The sequence below is a fragment of the Lagopus muta genome, chromosome 7 (assembly GCF_023343835.1).
Source record: "Lagopus muta isolate bLagMut1 chromosome 7, bLagMut1 primary, whole genome shotgun sequence".
Lineage (NCBI taxonomy): Eukaryota > Metazoa > Chordata > Aves > Galliformes > Phasianidae > Lagopus > Lagopus muta.
This window is the reverse complement of record NC_064439.1, coordinates 7,715,685-7,735,909: the sequence shown is the minus strand read 5'-3', so window position 1 is coordinate 7,735,909 and position 20,225 is coordinate 7,715,685. Positions and strand designations below refer to the sequence as shown.

Genomic DNA, 20,225 nt, shown 5'->3' with positions numbered 1-20,225 from the left:
CTACTGCACTCATGGGACTTCTCTTCAAGTTAATGGAAATTCAGTGTGGGGAGCAGTGCAATAATTTACAGTGCTTTAAAGTGTACATGGGAAGAGCTGAACCAAACTCTACAATTGCTCCTATGATGCATTCATCACATTCTTCTGATAATGCGATACAAATTTGGGAAGGAGTGCAAATCATTGTGGTGATGGGTTAATAGTTGGACTAGATGATCTTAGTAGTCTTATCCAACCTTAATGGAGTTTATGATTCTAATTAATCCTTTGCAGAAGTAGCTATTCACAATTTCCTCCTCCACGTATAAAATCACTGAGGAGTGGGAATAACTGCAAACGTCTCTTTGATCCCTATAAGCAGATATGCAGGCTCCCATTGGTGTGCACTGTCTGGATGTGCTAACATTGTACTGAGACTTCATTTGAGGGGTCAGTTCTAATCCCTGCCACTCAGCACAGCTGTGCTCAGTGGGCAATGGTAAGTGCAGAATGAGCTGAGGGCTAGGAGGTCTAAGGAAATGCACAAGTTTTATGCTGGTCTCTGTGTTGAGAAATGCAAACACAACATACGTGTTTTTTTCATTTTTTTTTCTTCTCTCTCCCCCTTTTTTTTTTTTTTTTTTTTAATTGTATTACTTTTGGCTGCATCCAGAAGTTAAATACAGAGGTACCCTGAGGGATACAAAGCTAGCTCTTGCCTAGAACCTGCAGTGCCAGATCAAGTTGTAGTGGGAAGTGACCTTAATACTGGTAAGGGAAATCCTGAAGCAGGGTTAGGGGAACAGTCCAATGAGCCAAACAAGAAAACTCTGAACAAACCAAGCCTTTTCCCTAGTCCAGCACAGGTTGTGAATGACTAGTACCATCCACTACTACTGGACTTTGTAGGACCACTGTATGTAAAACCCACAGGAGCATAAAATAATTTTTGGTTGCTGGATTTCACAAGCATGTTGCTGGCTTGTGCCTACATCATATTAGGTAACATATTTGTTTCCTAAGTTACTTGAAATAATATGAAATAGTTTCTATTATTTATCTCTGCTCTTTCCCTGCACCTCACATGTGAGCTGCCTATTGCATATTTAAGCGTGGGGATGCAATGGCAATAACTATAAACTACAACTCAACAGCAATTACAATGCAGCAAGTACAAGTTTGGGGTTATGAGAGGAGCTTTGCAAAAGGGTTTATCAAGCAGACAGCTGTAAGCAGTTATCAGCGGGTATCTAAGCCAGACAGAAACAGAGGGGATGATACATCTCGCCTGTGCCAGGGAGGATGAAAATAGAGAAGAGCCTTGTTCCACTAGATGGCACCCGGGGCCAGCATCACATTTTTGAGCGAGCAGTAAAAGGAAAACCGGTGCCATGCAGGGAAGCAGAAATGAACCTAACTCCTCTCCGTGCCCCGAGTCCTCTGCAAATAAAATGGGAATGCAGATCTTGGCTTGTTCTCCCTGTGAAATATGAAAACCTCAGGCCACAATAAACAAACAAACAAATCCAGAAGCACAAGCTGTACGAGTTTCTAACTGAATCTATGAATTTGTGAGAAGGCTGGGATTACAAAAAACAACACTAACAACAACAGCAACAACAACAACAAACAACCATATATAATAGAATCACAGAATCATAAAGTTGGAAAAGACCTCCAAGATCATCAAGTTCAATCATCAACACATTCCCACCATGACCACTAACCAATGTCCCTCAGCACCACATCTCCATGATTCCTGAACACCTCTAAGCATGATGACTCCAGCACTTCCCTAGGCAACCTGTGCCAGTACTTCACCAAATCCACACAGAATCCCTGCAGGTTTATTTGCTCCCTCTTCTACCCCAGCCTTTTTTTTATTTTCAGGTAAGATCCTCAGTGTACATGTCACTGGCATATACTAGTTGTCTGTAGAGAGCTAAACTGTGCTACTCCTCCTTATATGAGGAGTTCTTCACTTCCACAGCAACTCTTATAGGAAAATGTTACAGTCCCACACCCTTTATATCCACATATGAGATGAGGATGTACTCAGATCGGCCATCACACTTACAGAACACTCAGACACAGCCTGAATCTGGAGAGTCTGCAGAACATGGAAGAATTAGAAATTTCCCTTTATAAAGCAACTTCGGCTTACAGATTAATTTCAGGTTATTTTAAAAGTGATGTTTAAGATTAGATTAATTCACCTCCTTAATAGTTAGCCTCAGCAGAGATACACCTTCTGTTATCAGCCAGAGGAGGTCAAGGATGCTTGCCTGGATTATGAATTTTGTTGTCACTGGAGAACCTGAGGCATCAAACTAAACTGCACTTTGTGCTTTGTCAGTGCATTGGGTCCTGACCTAATGCTCTTCACTCCCACCCATCCATCAGACAATGTCCCTGTATTAAATATGATATATGCACTGAAGACGTTTTCATGTCTTCATCCGACAGAGGCTCTACTTCCCTTGTAGGAGTTGATCACCTGCTACATCATCTCCACTCATTACACCTGCCCTCTCTCTTTTGTAGAATCCTAAAATATATCTAGGATTTGTCCAGATGAGTGATAAAAGCCCATGTTTCATGCAAATGCTAGTAAGCCATGCATCTCAATTCTATCCTGTGCTACAATCATATAGAAGATTAATGCAATTGTTACTATGTGATGTTTGCAATGGCTGCATGCATATCTACAGCCCAAACTGCTTTCTAAACCACACCTTTCGCAACATAAAACACTGAAATCCTTCCACCTCTCTTCCTGCCTGCTCCAACACTGCTTCATGCAAGGCTCTATAATCCACATCCCTGCAGGTTTCCAAAACTCAACCAGTTGAAATTCTGAGCAACCTGCTTTGAACTGGATGTTGGACTTCATGAGATCCTTTCCAACCTGAATTGCATGGTGATTCTATGATCGCCCTGTGTATAGAACTGGTGCACTTTTTAAAACTTCACAGGTTTTGTCAGCTATTAGAAGGATCCAAAGCATCTGCTACCAGTGTAGCCATCATGTATAGAAATGAAAATCCAGTGAATAAGCAAAGTGAATACTGAAATTATATTTCAGCACGGTTATATTGCTACTTTTTATCATTCCCACACAGCTATCACCAGTGCAATACTTAAAACACACAATCTGGCATCAGATTCACAGCTTTTAGCCCTGTATTCACTGACAGTGATTTGAGGAATTTAGTTTATGCATTTCCATGGATGCTACAGAAATATCACTTTGAAATGCCAGGAATCATTATATGCCTATATGTGTCACGTTGATATGATGGAATCCCACTCCTAACCACTTGGGTTAGTCCTTAAATAACAAGGACAAGAAAAAAACACACAAACAAAACAGGTATATTTTAAGGGATAATCAGATAGGAACTATGGGATAAACTCTAGCCAAATAAGAGGTGAGCTGCAGGGAGGTGGCGGTTATCTACAATGCCATGGAAATAGAGATGATTAAGAGGGATTTTAAAAACTGCCTCTGATCAATGATGAAGAAGGATCTCCTCAAGCTAGCTGATACCTATGTTAGTCATACTCAACCAACTTGATCAGCTTGTATAACAAAACGATCAGCCTGGTGGATGAGAAGGGAGCTGTGAATATTATCTTCCTTGACTTCAGTAAGGCCTTTGACACTGTACCCCATAAAACCCATAGTGAGAAGATGTTGAAGTGTGGGCTGGATGAGCAGACAGTGAGGTGGATCAAAAACTGGCTAAACTGCCCAGCCCAGAGTAGTGGTCAGTGGCACAAAGTCTAGTTAGAGGCCAGAAATGCATGGAGTACCCCAGGGATCACTGTTGGGTCCGGTCCTGTTTGACATCTTCATTCCTTATCTGGATGATGGGATAGTGTGACCACTCAGTAGAAATTCAGAAATGCTTTGTAAAGCCTACTGTTCGTCTGCACACTCTCTGAAAAGACATACCGAAAAACCCAAAGGCTTATGACTTTGGTGTAACTTTGAGTGCAGTGGGATCCTGTGAACACACAGTGGCTCTATTTGCTCTCTGCTGCGATGCTAGTGAGAAAATTTGTGTACAGGGAATCTTCTGAGAGATGTAAACTGAAGGGCGATGCCTCAGTTGTGGCTAAATTTAAGGAAGTGACATCCTTGGATAGATCCTCCAACAGTGCTTTGGTGAGTGGCCAGCCATGGCTCCCAGTCAGATGCCAACACATCTACGTTCTGGCCAAAACCTTGACAACCAGAATATGAAATTCATGCAGTCTGATGTTCCAGGGAGGATGAGTACTTCTGCTTCCAGACTATGTCATCTTTTGTACAACACACAGCACCACAGCTGCTGCAGCTCAATGCCAAACCTCTGCAAAGGGCTGTCATAGGGAAACCACTGGGCATGATACACATTATTTTGCAGAATTCTTAATGGATGAATTTTAATATGAAAACATCGAATAATTGCTTACCCGTGAGGAATTTTGCTGAGGACATAATGTGCCGCATACGAATGCCGATACATCTACAAAATGAAATCAAGAAATAGAAGAGAAAAAAAAAAACAAACAGATTAGTAATTGTCAACTCTATTAATGGGGCTCTTTTCCTGAAAATAGACAAATAAATAAATACAGGAAACCCATCATTCATGGCTGGGGAGCAGTTATTCAACGTCTGCAGTAGAAAAGAACAATGCGTTCATTCACCTAATACTGCTGTGTGTTCTTTCTGTCTTGCACTTCATTACAGTTTGGCAAATGGTATACATCCAGATGCTCAGTGTCGTTACCATGACTACCGGGTCTCTGATTGAACTGGGGGCACATGCTCTCCGTGCAGGCTAAATATAGAACAGTCATTAATGAGGACACCTTGGTCAGCTGGAGACAATCTCTCATTATAACTAAACACAACAGGGACATAATGTGTGTTTCGCTTCTTTAGTCCTGCGTTAATAAAACTGGGAGTGACAGTGGGTGATCTCTGAGCAGGTTGTGGGACCGCAGTCAGCCAGCAAATGAAAGCTTATTGACTCTGGACACAGAACTGACCTCACGTTTGCTTGGCCTGCTAAGATGCTAAGCTGCATCTTCATATCAATTTACACTCTCCAGGCTTCGGGGAGGAGCTCATCAGTTTGTACGGCACCATCTCAGTAGGGAGAGTTTATTACTTATTTCATAAGTGGCAAATAATGACACCAGAGTCAAGGTCGGTGCTTTAAGAATTAGTACAGTATTTTTCTCTAGTGAAGACAATTTTATTTATTTAATTTTATTTATTTATTTTACTTATGCTAAGAAACCATGAGATGTTCTGGATGGTGCTGTAAGCCTCAGCAGCGATCATCCCAGGCACACTGCATCGCAGACAAGTGTGCAGGACTTCCTATAACTCTCATGCACAGTGGTATCTATTTCTGGGGAGCTTAACAGAGAGGCAGAGAAACACCTGGTATATCATTCTGTAGATATTAAAGCCAACTTCTCTGCTACGATTTAAATCTTTACATTACTGCATAACCCCTCCTGGAAAATAAAATGATACATAAAAATCTACCACAGACTGTAGAAGTGGCAACAGAGACTGACACCAGAGTGATGTGAATCCTTCTCAGCAATTCATTCATTTCCTTACAAGGATCAAGTTTCATCCCAAAATCAAATCCTTTTTTTAGGCATGCTGATACATAAAGTCACTCCTAACAAGGTCAGTCTCTGACGCGCTGGTATCAGGGAAGATCTAGGAGCACAGATGAATTCACTGCAAGATAGCATTGATTTTAGTACACATCCTTTTCAGATTCACCTGTTGCAGATAGCATCAAATAAATTGCCATTATCTCATCTACAGCTAATCACACCAAAGCCAAACAGCTCCTGAAGCTTATACTACTGAAAATGGAGACCTCAGTGATGCCTGTGGCCTTAGGTTTCATTTCAGCCTTGGTGAAATTCTACAACTACTACAATTCCTTAAAGAGAATGCACTGGAGGTGTAGATTTGTCTGTAGAACTAGAAAACATGATTTAGAGGGAATTGGTTTAGTGGGCGCAGTGGTGAGGAGTCAACAATTGGACTAGATGATTTTAGTGGTCTTTTCCAATCCTAATGACTCTATGAAAGCCATAAAGGGTCAAATGATGAAATACTGGTATGATCTGCACGTTTTTTTGCCAAGTTTAAAATAGTTTTATAGGTATGACAAGATACATTTGTGTTCATTGCTTTCCTGATGTGCAACAGTATGTTGCCAATAAATACTGATAACATACAGTAACCTGGCAGTAGGATGAAGAAAACAGTATAAACATATAAAAAGTGGGCTGGGCAAGGAGAACCAGAAGTCAGCTTCCAAAATAAGTATGAACAGAAAGCTTCAGGACAAAATGGAGAAATGTGGCAGGCCAGAGGGAAAAGAAACAGCCAGGGAATTTGTGAGAAGGTCATTTGCTGATGTTCCCACTTGTGGTATAGAGTCCCCACAGCCATGCTGGAGGGCTTAAAGCTGTCTCAGAGCCATTAATGCAGATCAAGGTAAAAGATTTATTACTTAGAACCAGGAGGAACTCCATGTCTTGGATGTCCTTCTAAAAACTGAAATAGATGCTTTCCTCTTAAGATACACAAACCTAATGGAATTATTTTAACTTTTTTTCAGATGATGACTATATCTGCTTAATATCTCAACTAAAATATCTGCTAAGTTCAATTATTCATTTATCAGTAAGAGAATCCCACGCTAGGGAAAAGCGTAGGATCAGCATCCCTCTGAAAACCAAAGTCTCAGCGACTGGGTAGCTCTTGAAAGTTCTTATTTATTTCATATAACTTGTCTGGTTTTGAGGTTTAACCAACAAAAATAGCAGTGTTAACTCTTTACATTCTTCCTGTCTATTAAGGGGTGAGGTACGAGTTCACTGCACTGATTTGACTATCTTAGCCCTAATTTTGGCTGCGTCCCAGAAGCACACAGCTCCTCTCAGTAGAGGGGCACATTCAAAGGCAGCAGAGTTTCTGGCAGTGTTTTGCTCTGTGCCAAGTTGTTCCGCCAGCATAAGTCAGAATAGGTTTGAGATTGCTCTAAAGGGCTCTAGGTATTATAAAAACTGGGTCACAAAAAGTTCTATGCCAGCGGTGATCAGTGAGTACTGTAGAGAAGTCATTATACTAAAACCACAGTGCCAGAAGCACTCTCCCACTGGGTGTCTCAGCCCAGGTCACAGCACACATCTTGCCTACTTTCAAGTCTACATTACCTGCTGCAACATGTGCATGTTTTTACTGAAATCACAAGGGGTCTAAGAGATGGCTCTGTTTTCCTCTCTCAAATGCAGAAAAGTGCAGGACTGATTATATATGAAAACATTTTTTGTTGTGAAGCCACTGACCTCCTTCTTATACAATCAGCAAAAGAAACCTGGACCTGACCATAAGACAGTGGGAATGCAAATGTTGCAGCACGTACAGCAGCAGAGTGGAGTCCTCTTTTTTCCTCACCACCAAATTCCAAAACAACACATAAACTGTGGGTCCTGCAAGCAACAGAAACAAACTGGAAGACGTAATTTCTGTTGTACATCACAGCAAAGTATGATGTGGATGGTAATGGCTCCTTGAAATCCCCTGTATGTTCTCCAAGGATACAGATTCTAGTCCAGCAGAGCTTATTCAACAGAAAGTAGAAATTATTTAATACAATGGATTTAGACTCTTTCATTCACTGTGACTGTTCATTCAAATTGTAATTAATAGCTCTTGCTCATGTCCCGAAATGACTGCAGCAGCACTTGATGTAAGCCCAAAAAGACAGAGAAGGCTCTGTTACCCCTCACATCTCACCTGCTTTGTCACATGGCACAGCCTAGACACAGGGTCTTTACCTTCATTAACTTCTTTTTAAAAGTTTGACATTTTCATCACCATTTCCAACCTGGCACAGCCTGCGCAACTATAAAGCATTTGGGAAAGTTTTTAGGTGGAAATTTGGGATTATTATATATATGTATATATATATATATATATTTAAAGAAGTAAACTGTGAAATCTATTTCCATCATACGAAAAGGATATGCTATCTGATGAGGACATTCCACCAGCATCAGAAAAAGAGGAAGAGTTTAGTTTACACTTCCATCTTCTGTGCTGGTTTCTGTCATACACTGTGGGCTGATGCTCTGCTAGCAACAGCAATCTGCATTCATTGAAAGGCTTTTCTTTATGTCTGCATGACAAGGTGCTGAATCAATGCAAACAGGAGACACGTGCAGGCATGAAAAGGCCTGCTCACAAAGATGGTTAGAGGCAAAGAAGGGGAGACTCAGATGAAAATTCCCCACGTCAGCCCAACTATTCCATCTTACAACACGTTGCTCTATCAAAACAATTAATTTAGGGTCTCCTCTCTCAGCATATTGAAGAGTTTGCTGATAAAGCTCAGAGGGACCGGTTGTCATGATCTCATGATTATTAGTTACGTGATAAATACAGAAACAAAACATGTTTTCCATCCTTTTTCATCCATAGAGCCAACTGGTTTTTCATGTCCTACTACTGCTCAGCTCAAATTATTACCTAGAAAACTCACAAAATGTATAATTAAGATTTTTAAAGGGAACAGTCACAGAGCAGGCTAGAAATATAAAGTGTATTATAATGCAGTTCAAAGGATTAATATCAAATTTCTAGTAATTTGTGTTTTCTTCGTGTTTTGAAATCAAATATTGCATCCAAAATGTCATCACAGCACCCTTAAAAATTATCTCAAGTCATCAGAAATGATACTGTACAACAGTTGCCTGAAGTGTGAGCACAGCAAGAAAACATTTTAACATAATTCATCATAAATCCCTCAGTAGTTATAGGGGTAAAAGGAACCACTTTTCATTCTGTAACAATAAAGTATATCTCCAAGTAATAGATCCCCTCAGGACGCTTAACTGACCCAAATTGTCCTTACAATCTATTCCCTTTCATGAACTGCAGCAAGACGTAAGTGGCTGGCGAAATGGGAACCGCCAGATCCATTAGAAGAGTTTCCTACAAGACATCTCTCAGAAGACATTTGCTGTAAGTAGATTATGCAGTCCTTTTTCCTACTTGTCCTATGAGCAGGAAATCCCCCAAATGCACATATGGGAATCAGCCCAGTTGAATAATCCCAACTATGTGACACAGCTGTGTACTACACCTTTCTAAACTGCTCTGGAACCCTATAAACCTGCAATTCATGCTGTGATGCAAGTTATACAGGTGAAAGCAGGTTTGGCATTTGTCCCTTAATATTTATGCTGTATTTCTTCATGGCATTCTGTGGAGAATTGAAGGATGTCACTTACTTGCTCTGAGAATTCTCTGTAATTTTGATGGAAGTTAACATTAAAGATTGAATTTGCGCTTAGTGAGTCACCCTTTGCCTTCATAAAAATCCTTCATGATGCCACTGGTTTTGTTGGGTCTGAGCAGTCTGAAAACTGATGGACCCATCTGTTCTGTTAAGAAGAAATCTTTCATTTCCCCTAATAGGTTGGACTTGCCCTCCAAATGGCTGAAAAGAAAAACCAAGCCCTACAGCTGAGCACTAACTTCTCAGCAATGATTTGTTCAAGTTACAATCTTTCAGAAATACATTCAGGTGAAATTACATTTCTCTTGATTCTCCCATGTATTTGTGATTCAGAGCACAAAGGGCTCCCTCTTGTTAAGTCATAGCTTGTGGGCAGGGAGGTAACAGCCTTTTCTTTTTCTTTTTTTCTCCTGGTGGAGACAGATTGGTCATCATTATTCTCTCTGTTAATAGGCACTCCACAATAACCAACTTTGAATTAGGCTCTGAAAAACCACAGTACCTATTCCTTTTGTGTCACTATCATGAAAAAAAAAATCATAAATCCACACCTGTATTTTGTACCCTAGACCTGATTATTTGTCAGAACCAAACAACTCAATAAAGCCATATAATTTGAGATCTTTTCAACATTCTCACCTTCCAAATTCATCGTGACACTGACCTACTTTGGTTTTGTCTGAAACAGCAAACTCTCTTATATTGTATTAGACTGTATTATCCCTTTATACTTTATCCCTTCCCAAGCAACGTACCTCTAGCACTCACAAGCTGCGTGCCAGCCTGTTAATACAGTCTTCCAAGGAGCACTGCCCATTTCACTTTGTGCCTCAAATAAATTAGGGATACCATGATGAAATGGCATCCTCAAGTGTTTCCTGCGCATCAGTTCAGCTGCCAGCCAAACGACCCACAGCTGTTCCCAACACCTGATTTAGAATGCTCTTACCCCTTCCCAACACCCCATCCAGATGATCAGCCCCACATGCAGTGTGGTCACAGCTGTGGGAACTGCCCATTGTCAGCATTGTGCCACACCAGGGAGGTCTGAGGAACTTGGGTAAGAGCACAGACAGGGGAAATAGGTCTAGGAAGGAAGGGCATTTAGAAGAATGGGTCTCTGGGGTCAATAGGCATACAGAGCATTTGGCAGATGGTTGCCTTTGCTATAATTGTCTCTCTTCCACAGAAACTAAAAGCACCAAGATCTATACCTGGTGAATGCAGGCATTATAGTGGAGAAAAGGTATGGAAATCCTTTCTGTTGGGAGGATCTCAATGCAGCAGCTTATTTGTGCTTGTATAAAATGATGCTGCCCACACCTAGCAACCCATGTCTCAAGGAGAACTAAGCAGTCAAAGTTTCATCTCTGTGACATCACTGTGAACAAGGCACTGCTCCACTGCTACTCAATGACATATAAAATCAAGAAGCAGCAATTAGGTATCTCCAGAACTAGAAAGAAATTTTAGCAGTTGCTTTGGAAGAAGAGAATGACATCGTCTGCATAAGGGATGGAGAGTGAAAGAACAGGAGAGATCATCAGGAAAAACGTTTGCATGGCTCTATTTTTTAAAATCTTTCAGTGATTCATTCAGTTTTCTCTGAGGCTGCAGATTAAATCATTTCAACATGAGTTTGAAGGAGCCTAAGGCTGTAAGTTTGTCCTTGCTGTGTGCAGGATGATTGGAGCAGCTCTGCAGCCGTGTGGTACTGTGGATGGCCAGCACTCCTGCCACCCATGCCAGAAAGGCTTCCCTGGAGCAGAAGTGATCTCACATCAAAATGACATCAGGAAGGGATAGCGTATTCATGCCACAGGGTCTAGTTTTTCAGAAGCATTTGTCACCCAAACTCAAGCCATTTATAACAGTGTTATGTTCTGCAGGCAACATGTGCAGTTAACACGTAAATCTCTCCCACAGATGCATGGGGTGTGTGTGTTGGGACTAGCTAATTTTCCAGCTCTTGGCCCAAAGCTCTCTGAACCAGCTAAACCAAAGAATTGCTGCTTCACAAATAGTATCATCTCCAGCGTGCAAGATAATCACAAAGTATGATGGCTGCATCCACTTCAGAAATAGATGGACTGCAGTGCTGTAGGTTAATGCTGCTGCTTCACACTCTACAAACTGATTATCTCTCTGTTATTTCATAATAATAATTCTTGATTAAAAGATATCCATCTGAATTACATGTATAAGAGCTTTATTCTGATGATGATGCCAAAAAGGAATTTTGATGCCAGCTTTAGTATTTATGCTTCTGTGACATGGTAGAGATAAAGTAAATGCTCTTTTTGTTACAAATACAGCTCCAGAATCAACTTAGGCTCCAGGTATTAACATACAACTCATGTGCCAGATCTCGCCCCTAGGAGAACGTTAATCCAATCTGCCAACTGCTGCTGCACTCTAATACAGCTCTGCCCTGCCAAGCAATTACAAAAACCTCCTTTTGCTCCCAAGCCACCTGTCCCTCACAGTGCTTTACTGGCACCAGCAGCACAAGCAGCCTCTTGCAGTCACTGGCTTAAAGGATGACTGCTCCATTTTCTACTGGTAAACAAAATGGCAGCTACAAAACACTCCACAGTGTTTTTTGCACCAGCGTTGTGCACTTGTTGCTGCTCTGCACCAGGATATCAGGGAGCATTTCCAATCAATTTTTAAGAACTATGTGAATAATGAACTCATTTTGTTTTTGATCTTTTTAAAAACTTCTATCTATATTCACACAACATGGTTCCTTCTCCTGCTTTACAATATGTTAGTGAAAGACTGGATGCACGTTCTCCAAACACTGCACTTGCTTATTCTGAAGTCCTGTTCAGAAACTTGGAAGTGAGAATAAAATTACTGAGAACAAAGTTAGTACATTGATTATGACATACTATACAATAATTCCATCTAAGGAAAAGAATAAAGGGAAAAACAAATAACTTGGCATTATTACCTAATAAGTGTAAGAGTACAAAAGTAGCCTACAACCACATAAAATTTTTAGAAGGAAACAATTTTCCAAAACTGAAGAAACATAAATCCTTCAAGTCTGTACAGTGCCCCACAAACCTGCAACTGTGCTCCTCTTGAAATATCACTGGTCATAATACTGATCAGCACTAGGTTAGACCTAGAGTCTATTCAATTTGCTGCCTTGTCTTTGAAAGTAGCTCAGTGCAGGTTCAGAAAGAAGACTGTAACTAGCATACATGTGGTCATCCTTCCCTATAACATTTCCTCAAGCTCTTGGCAGCTTGGAGCTGCTGTTTTCACAGCTGTCTTCCTTGAGGGCTGTCTTTGACATTGAATTTTCTAGTCATATGCTTTTGCACCTACAACCTCATGTAGCAACACCCTCTTCCAGACAACTGCTCCAAAAGCATGGTTGGGGTGTGGTTCCTCTAATCATCCTCTGGTGTTCATTTTAGCCTACACCCTTCAGAAGCCTACATCCTAGCCTTCAGGCCTACATCCTACAGAAGAGTACTTCCAAAGGCAGCCCAGGGAAGCTAATGAAGCTGGAGAGTTTGTGTTGTTCACATCTATATTTACATCACTGACTCTCATCTTTATTGACTTTGGAGGTGCAAGTTGGGGGGCCGAAGGACAGTATGGTAAATCAATGCTTATAAGGAAACATTAGATACTGTCTTCTTTAAATGAAACATTTCTTGAGTTGGGCAGGCTGAATGTGGGGAGTCTCTAAAAAACTTCTCTCTGTGGTGTATACAATCCAAATTATGCAGCTTTGTAGCAATTACATGAAAACCAAGCCAGGAAAATGGGCTGCGTATTTAATATATCTAATTAATTTATTCACTTTTCAATAATTCAATTTAGGTATCGAGCATCCCATGTTCTTTTATTAAAATTTTCTCCTAGCATATCAAAATTTCTTTCTTACTCTAGCAATTGTGAGGGTGAATACTACAAAGAAGTTAGCACTTTCTCTGAAAGCTTTCATGACATTAATCAGCTCGGGACAGTCTTAGAAGACTCAAAGAAAGGAATCCAAGACAAGAAAGATTTGACCTTCAAATGTCGCTAGAGAGCAGAAGGGAATGAGCACTGAAGTGGTTGTGAAAGGAGAACAAAAAGCATTGAGATATATGCCAGGAACTTTGGTCCAAAAAAGCTCTCTCTTTTAAGCAAAAGATTCGTTTTCCAGTTCCATATGAGATCAGAAGACTCTGAGCTGTATCTGGATGCATGCGTAGGTTTAATTCACCAAAGGCAACATTTCTATTTTCTGAGATAAGGAAAATAAACTGGTATCACGTAAGAGACCTCTAGCAGCAGGGTATTTTGTGTGTCATCCTTGGCATCTGCAGACATCTTCAGAGGGGTCAATGGATGGTGGCAATGGTGGGTTGATGGGTATCCCTTCAGAAAGTGAGGGAAGAGGCAGAAAGAAGTACAGAGCATCTCCAGTTCCTTGTGTGCTGCGCATCTGTTCACAGCAAACGCTCGACCGGTACTTTTCCACACCTGCACACAAAAGTCTGAGGATTCTTGAACTTAAAGACTTAAAAAGCCCTAGAATTCACTTCCATTTCTAGGAAAATGCTGTTCTTACTCTTTTTTTTTTTTTTTTTTTTTTTAATTCTTTATTTTTTTCTTTCATGTCGAGGGTAGAAGAAAAACGCATAGAAATTCCCTGTTCCAAATCTGGGTCGTTAGCTGCCCAAGGAGGAATTATAATGATAGGTTTTAACATGGCTCCGATATAAAACGGAGTTCTGCAGGCAGTTAAAGAGATAAAAGGCACTTGTTCAGCATAAACACAAAGCTGGATTGAGGCATGTAACAGCTAAAAAGGAAAACATCTCCATCAGGAGATTTGCATTTCTGAATATAGAGACTTCACTGGGGTGCCATGCATAGCAAAATCTGGTTTTCCAGAAGAGGGCACTAAATATATTTTCATTGATCTAAAATAAATAAATAAGAGAGATCAGAAATTAGAAGAAATAGATCATAAACTCCTGCAGGCCGGGACTGCTTCCTATGTCCTTGCACAGACATCAGAATTAAATTATTCCTGATTTTTGAATTCTAATGCCATTTTCCCATTTTGTATCCTATTCCTAACCTATCTTCTTCCTTAACATTTTAAAACAGCTATCTATAATTATCACAATGCAGTGTAAGTTGGATTCATCCCTTAAAACTTAGGAAGCAAAATTATGCTACAAATAGGAACTCACCCTTCTCTAATTCTAAAGCTCCTAGATGTTGCAGGGAACCTAGCTCTTTATTAAGATCTATTTTTTCAGTAAGTTTTATGTAGCTGTATCTATTTCATTCCTGATAAAGCATGGAAGGCTCCCCCATCTTTCACTCCGATGGTTTCCAATACAAGCACAAGAAAGAAAACGGCAGTCATATATCTGCAGTCTATCTGAGTTTGACTATCTAGGAGACCTTGTACACTTATGTTATCTGTGTTTTATTCAAAAATAAATTTCAGGCTATTTTTAAGGTGCTTTGTGAATTTTGTTAGAACATTATTCTCTGCTAGTCCGTCTGTTCAAGTTAGATCATCTATACACTCAGAATAGACTAGACAACTAGAATGAAAAATGTAAGATTGTTCCAACACAGAAAAAGGTTGTTTTTTTATTGTGTTGTTTTGCCTTGATTTTTTTTGCCTTGATTTTTTAAAATTTTCCCTTATCTGCTTGATGAAAATCTCATTTACCAAAGAAAATATTTAGAGAGGAAGACTGCTGATAGCTGATAGCGACACATAACACGCCTATGTACTCTTGCATGACAGGATAATTATTTCAGATTTTTGATATTTTTCTGTTCTTCCCTGGAACAGTGCACTTGCTTTCCAGTTCACTGACATGCATCTGTGTCTGAATAAATGTAGGATACAATTTGTTGGCCTCTGCTACATGAGCATCACTTAGTTTGAGGTATTATTTTGTACTCAGTCACATCTGCGCAATTTGTATTGAAGTCTGCCATCATAAATCACGAGGCTTAAAAGTCAGTCCTAACTCCATGCGTTTGTTAGAAGAGAAGCAGTAGTTTAATCCTTTGTTTCTAGTAGGAAGTAGTTAAAGCTCCGATGGCATGATCAAAGATCAAAGGATCATTAAAGCTGGCAACACTACTAAGATGTGTCCAGTTGTCAATCCATGGAACAGCTGAAGCCACCACACTGAGATTTTAACGCTCTCCATTCCTTGCAGTCAGTATTTTGTGGTCATAATCCCATTAAACAACACTAGCTAGAATAGACTCAGTAAGAAACCAATATTTAGTGCAATTTTACTGAAACCACTGCTAAACAGGGGGCATATATTAGAAAAACTGGAATGTGGGGGCTGGGGATTGTACTGGGAGGTTTGTCTGTCATTTATGACAAACACACCACATCATATTTTATGAATGTATTAAGATGATCATTTCATATACCCCACAAGTAACCATAGTGGCTACTCGTGAGAAGCACAAAACCCCACCTTCTACCTTCAAAATTGAGATGATTCTGATCCTACAGTATCTCCTGAGGATGATGCAGAGAGAACCAGTCCTACAGTTAAGTGAAAACATTCTTTCCCTGGATAATAAGCACAAGAGGCCTCCATCCACTCATTTTTCTTTTTACAATGACAAGTTCTTAATTCCTCTTGTCCCTACTGTGTAAGGAACTCAACTACCAGAAGGTCCTTGCAATTCATGTAGGACTGCCCAGCCCCTATCTACCTCCTTATTTTAGCTGTGTTTCTTTTCTTGACTTTTCTCGGCTATACCATGTCAAAGCAGAAGGATTGTTTTTAAGAGCAAAGAACCATTCCTTGGGGTCCCTTCCAACCCGGGTGATTCTGTGATTCTGTGATTTAGGCCTCAGAAAGGAACACATTTTCTGCTGGAGCTTTGTAGGGATTTGAAATGAACCACAAGTTTCCTCCAAAACTAATAAGAAAGAAGCTTGACCATTCTTCTTCCCCTGTGTTAGTCCAAAACTGGTGCTGACCACTACTAACATGAAATGTTGGTTACTCTGTGGTTTCTCCTGAAAGAAGATGCAGGATTAAAGCTCTCACTAATTGGCATTCCATCATTCTTTGCCTGCATCCAAAAGTTTCTATTCCACGCACACCAAATAAGAGAAGTTGCAGAGTAATCACTGCAGGAAGAACAAATAATCTCACCACGTGATGATATGTTTACTCAATTACAATGTGTATCCACCCTCCTATGGTGAGAATTTATAATTTTTGAAGCATGTGCAGCAGAGAAAAACAAAAGATTTGTGATTGCAATCGCTCAGCAGTCAAAGACACAAATGAGGACACCTGAGCAGACACTGTTTGCACAACTCTCCAATAGTTCTAAAAATCCATAAATCCCTCCAGAGCTGTGTGGCAAACCTCCCAGTCCCTTTCTGCTATGGAAGACAATAAAATACTAATTAGGCTGAACCAATTGCTGATAGCAACACACAACAGAAGAACTTGATACATCGGTATGTTTGACAGAGATATTGCTACCTGAACACAGGCATCCCCAGGAAAGTGTCCCAGTTATTCAGGTTTTATTTCCAGCTGTGGTTTATTTAATCCAAGGTGATTGCGCAGCACAGTGTTTTGGGTGAGCTGCACACATCCAGGTCTGACAGTGCAGAAAAGTAAATGGAAATGGAGAAATGATCTTCAGTCAACCTTCTGCAATGCCTTTGAAAATGTTCTTTTGTCTATCCTGTTGCTATTCAGCCCACACTGAAAACGACAGTTTAGGGAATTTATTCGTGGTGGTTTTGAGATTTGAAAAGATAAGGAGTCTTTCACAAAGGGTATTTTAAGAAGAACAGATTCATAATTAAAAGAAATGACAACACACTCTCCATTTAACATAAATGAATGCTTCCAAATTTTCTCAAACAGCTGCTGCTTAAGCTTCAAATCCAAACTAAACCATCACCCAGAAAATTAACCTCAGTTGTGTTCTTGAGACTTTCTTGTTAATACAACACTTCTAGACACACAACTCTTAGCTTTTGTTATGTAAATGAAGCTGGAGCACTTCTTATCATGGTCACTACAAACAGGACAAAAAATGCACTGTTAGACAAGGATATTTGCTGTACTGATCTTGGCTTCTGAAGTAATGTGACTCAAAACAGGACAGAATTACAGAGCTGTAGGGTTTGGAAGAAACGTCTAGAGATCACCCAGTCCAACCCCTGCTAAAGCGGTTCCATGCACAGGAAAGTCTCCAGAGAGGTCCTGGATATCTCCGGAGAAGGAGGAGACTCTGCAACCTCTCTGGAAAGCCTGTTCCAGCACTCTGTCACTCTCACAGTAAATAGCTTCTTCCCTGTGTTAGTATGGAACTTCCTATTTTCCAGTTTCTGCCCACTGCCCCTTGTTCTACTGTGATGAGATCCCCTCTCAGCCTTTCCTCTGCACAGCCCCAGGTCTCTCAGCCTTTCCTGATAACGGAGATGCTCCAGGTCCTTAACCATTTTTGCATCCCTCCACTGGACTCTATTCCAGAGTGCTCCTGGTGTGGCCTCACCAGGGCAGAGTAGAGGGGAAGGATCACCTTCCTCCATCTGCTGGCTGCATCGCTTGATGTACCCTAATATACCATTGGCCTTCTTAGCCACAAGGGCGCACTGCTGGCTCATGGCCAGCCTGCCGCTCACCAGGACACCCAGGTCCTTCTTCACAGAGCTCCTTTCCAGCAGGTCAGCCCCTAACCTGTACAGGTGTATGTGGTTATTCCTCCCCAGGTGCTGGACTCTACACTTTCAGGTCTGGCTCTCCAGGATCACCTGGCGAAAACTCCACATTGGCATGCTCATAAAAATGGCATGCTTTCAGAAGTTGTGAGCATTTAATTGAAATATTAAATAATATCTGAAAGGTATTAGTAATATTTATTCTATAGGAATCAGCTGAAGATATCATTTTTATGAAAGGACTGAAGGTTTAGCAAATCATAATAGGTTCAATGAGTCCAGTAGTTCCACTAATTCACTAAGAACTTATTGACCACAGCCCTCCAGTGAATCAAAAAAAGATACTTTGCCTGAAGATGTGCACAAGAATACACATGCACAGATTGAACAATAGAAGAACATTTTAACTAATAAAAGTTTTACATTTCTAGGACTGATTTTTTTCCTTCTTTTTATGTAAGAACAGCAGCAACAGATTTTATGCTACTAATGGCAAACATTCTCTCGAGTAAACAGAGTTACAGCGCATTAAGCTTGGAAATGCCAATGACTCGGGAAACTAGATTTAGCCACCAGCCTTCGATAATGTTCAGCACCTCCAGTATATTGTGCAGCTTTGCAATTGAGAAGGAGCCTTTTGGTTTATGAGCAACAAAGATTCAACGCTGCATGTATATGAAAAAAGAGTATAAAAATGAAAATTATAAGCTTTTCTAATCAAAACTCTCTGAAAACTTAGTTTACACAGTTATCAAAAATGTTATAAACTGCTAAAACAGCTGACTTGATTTTAGGGAGCTACTCTAACTGCTCACTTTACCTAGTACAAACACTGTACACTATCACTGCTTCTGAAAACGAAGTTGGGTTGGAATGGTAAATAAATTTGAATTACATTTATTGCCACAGAAGGAAAACAAGTGTAAACAGATCTATTTCTAGTACTGGTAAACGTTTCAATTAAGTAATAAATTTTCAGAGCTAAAATATTAGTATTACTGTTGATAACTATGACAGTATCTAATTTTCGGAGGCATATTTATCATAATAATAGTGCTCACCTAACTCAAAGGATGTTTGGAGAAGTCATTAATATTTATGCCTATTAGTGTTTTGGAAATAACAAGTATTATATTATTTTAATTTTTACATGCTTAATTAAAGCAATGATGAGGCTGTAATTGGAGTGACAACCACAAAGCCTGCTCATTCTACATAACAACCACATTTGGACAAATAATAAAAAATATAACAGCTATAATAATATCCTGCATTTGAAAAATAACTGTTTTTTAGTCCTTCATTTACTCAGTACAAAATCTAGGGTTTGAGATAGGTCTTCTGAGGTCTCCTTGGTGTCACCTCTCTCAGCTCCTCTGCCTTCTCTCATCCTTCAGTTGTTCTTCCAAAACCCATCCAAATTCTCCATCCAAGCAAAGCCCTCTTTAATGAAGCAAAATTCAGTTATGTCTTAAATCCTCAGCAGGATACTTGCCTGAATCTCTGCCTAAAGGACCAACCAAAAAGCAACACCATCAATCAAGTCATCGTGTAAGTCATCGTGGCACCCATGGCAACAGGCAGGATGGAAGGAAATACGAAGCTCATCACAGAAACTATTCTAAGAAAAATGCAGTTGGACCTTCTTTAATTATAATGATGATTAATTCTTTGCAGCTTTCAGCATTATAAAAATGCATTCCTTTAACTTGAAAATAGGTAATAGCGTCTGTTGTATCAGCTATGAAAGTCTTGAAGCCCTAATTGTTGTTGTTCAGAAGACTTAGCAATTTGCTGTGAATTAATCAGCCAGGATTTCTTGTACGTAATTGCTCTCAACGACTTTGCACACAGTAACAGACTGGTAAATTGGAAAAGAAGAATGAACAGCTTTAAGAAGAATGTTGGCCACTTTAATTCCTCTCCTGCACTCTGACGACTGCTATTCATAACAAAGCCAATTAAATATTCTCTATTTAAAGTCTCACCATGTCACTCCAGAAAATCACTTTTCTTCTCGTTTACTTTTCTCTGCTACTTTTATCACCATTACACAACACACAAATCACACTACCACAGAAATCTACTCAAGCACACGCCTGGTGGCTTTCTCCTGGCACCAGGTTCCAGCTAGTACAGCTGTGGCCCACTCTAATAGGATGCTATGGCTTCTAATCATATCTCTAATAGGATGCTATGGCCCA

At 40.1% G+C, this 20,225-nt stretch overlaps 1 protein-coding gene across 9 annotated transcripts in view; it reads right to left on the bottom strand.

Annotated features, from left to right (window-relative positions):
• DPP6 (dipeptidyl peptidase like 6) overlaps positions 1-20,225 on the bottom strand; it is a 489,696-nt gene that overhangs the window by 103,147 nt on the left and 366,324 nt on the right. For all 9 annotated transcript variants that reach the window (XM_048951963.1, XM_048951964.1, XM_048951960.1 and 6 more), the window contains one exon: positions 4,441-4,493. In XM_048951963.1, the coding sequence (XP_048807920.1) occupies positions 4,441-4,493 (53 nt within the window). The remainder of the gene's footprint in view (positions 1-4,440; positions 4,494-20,225) is intronic.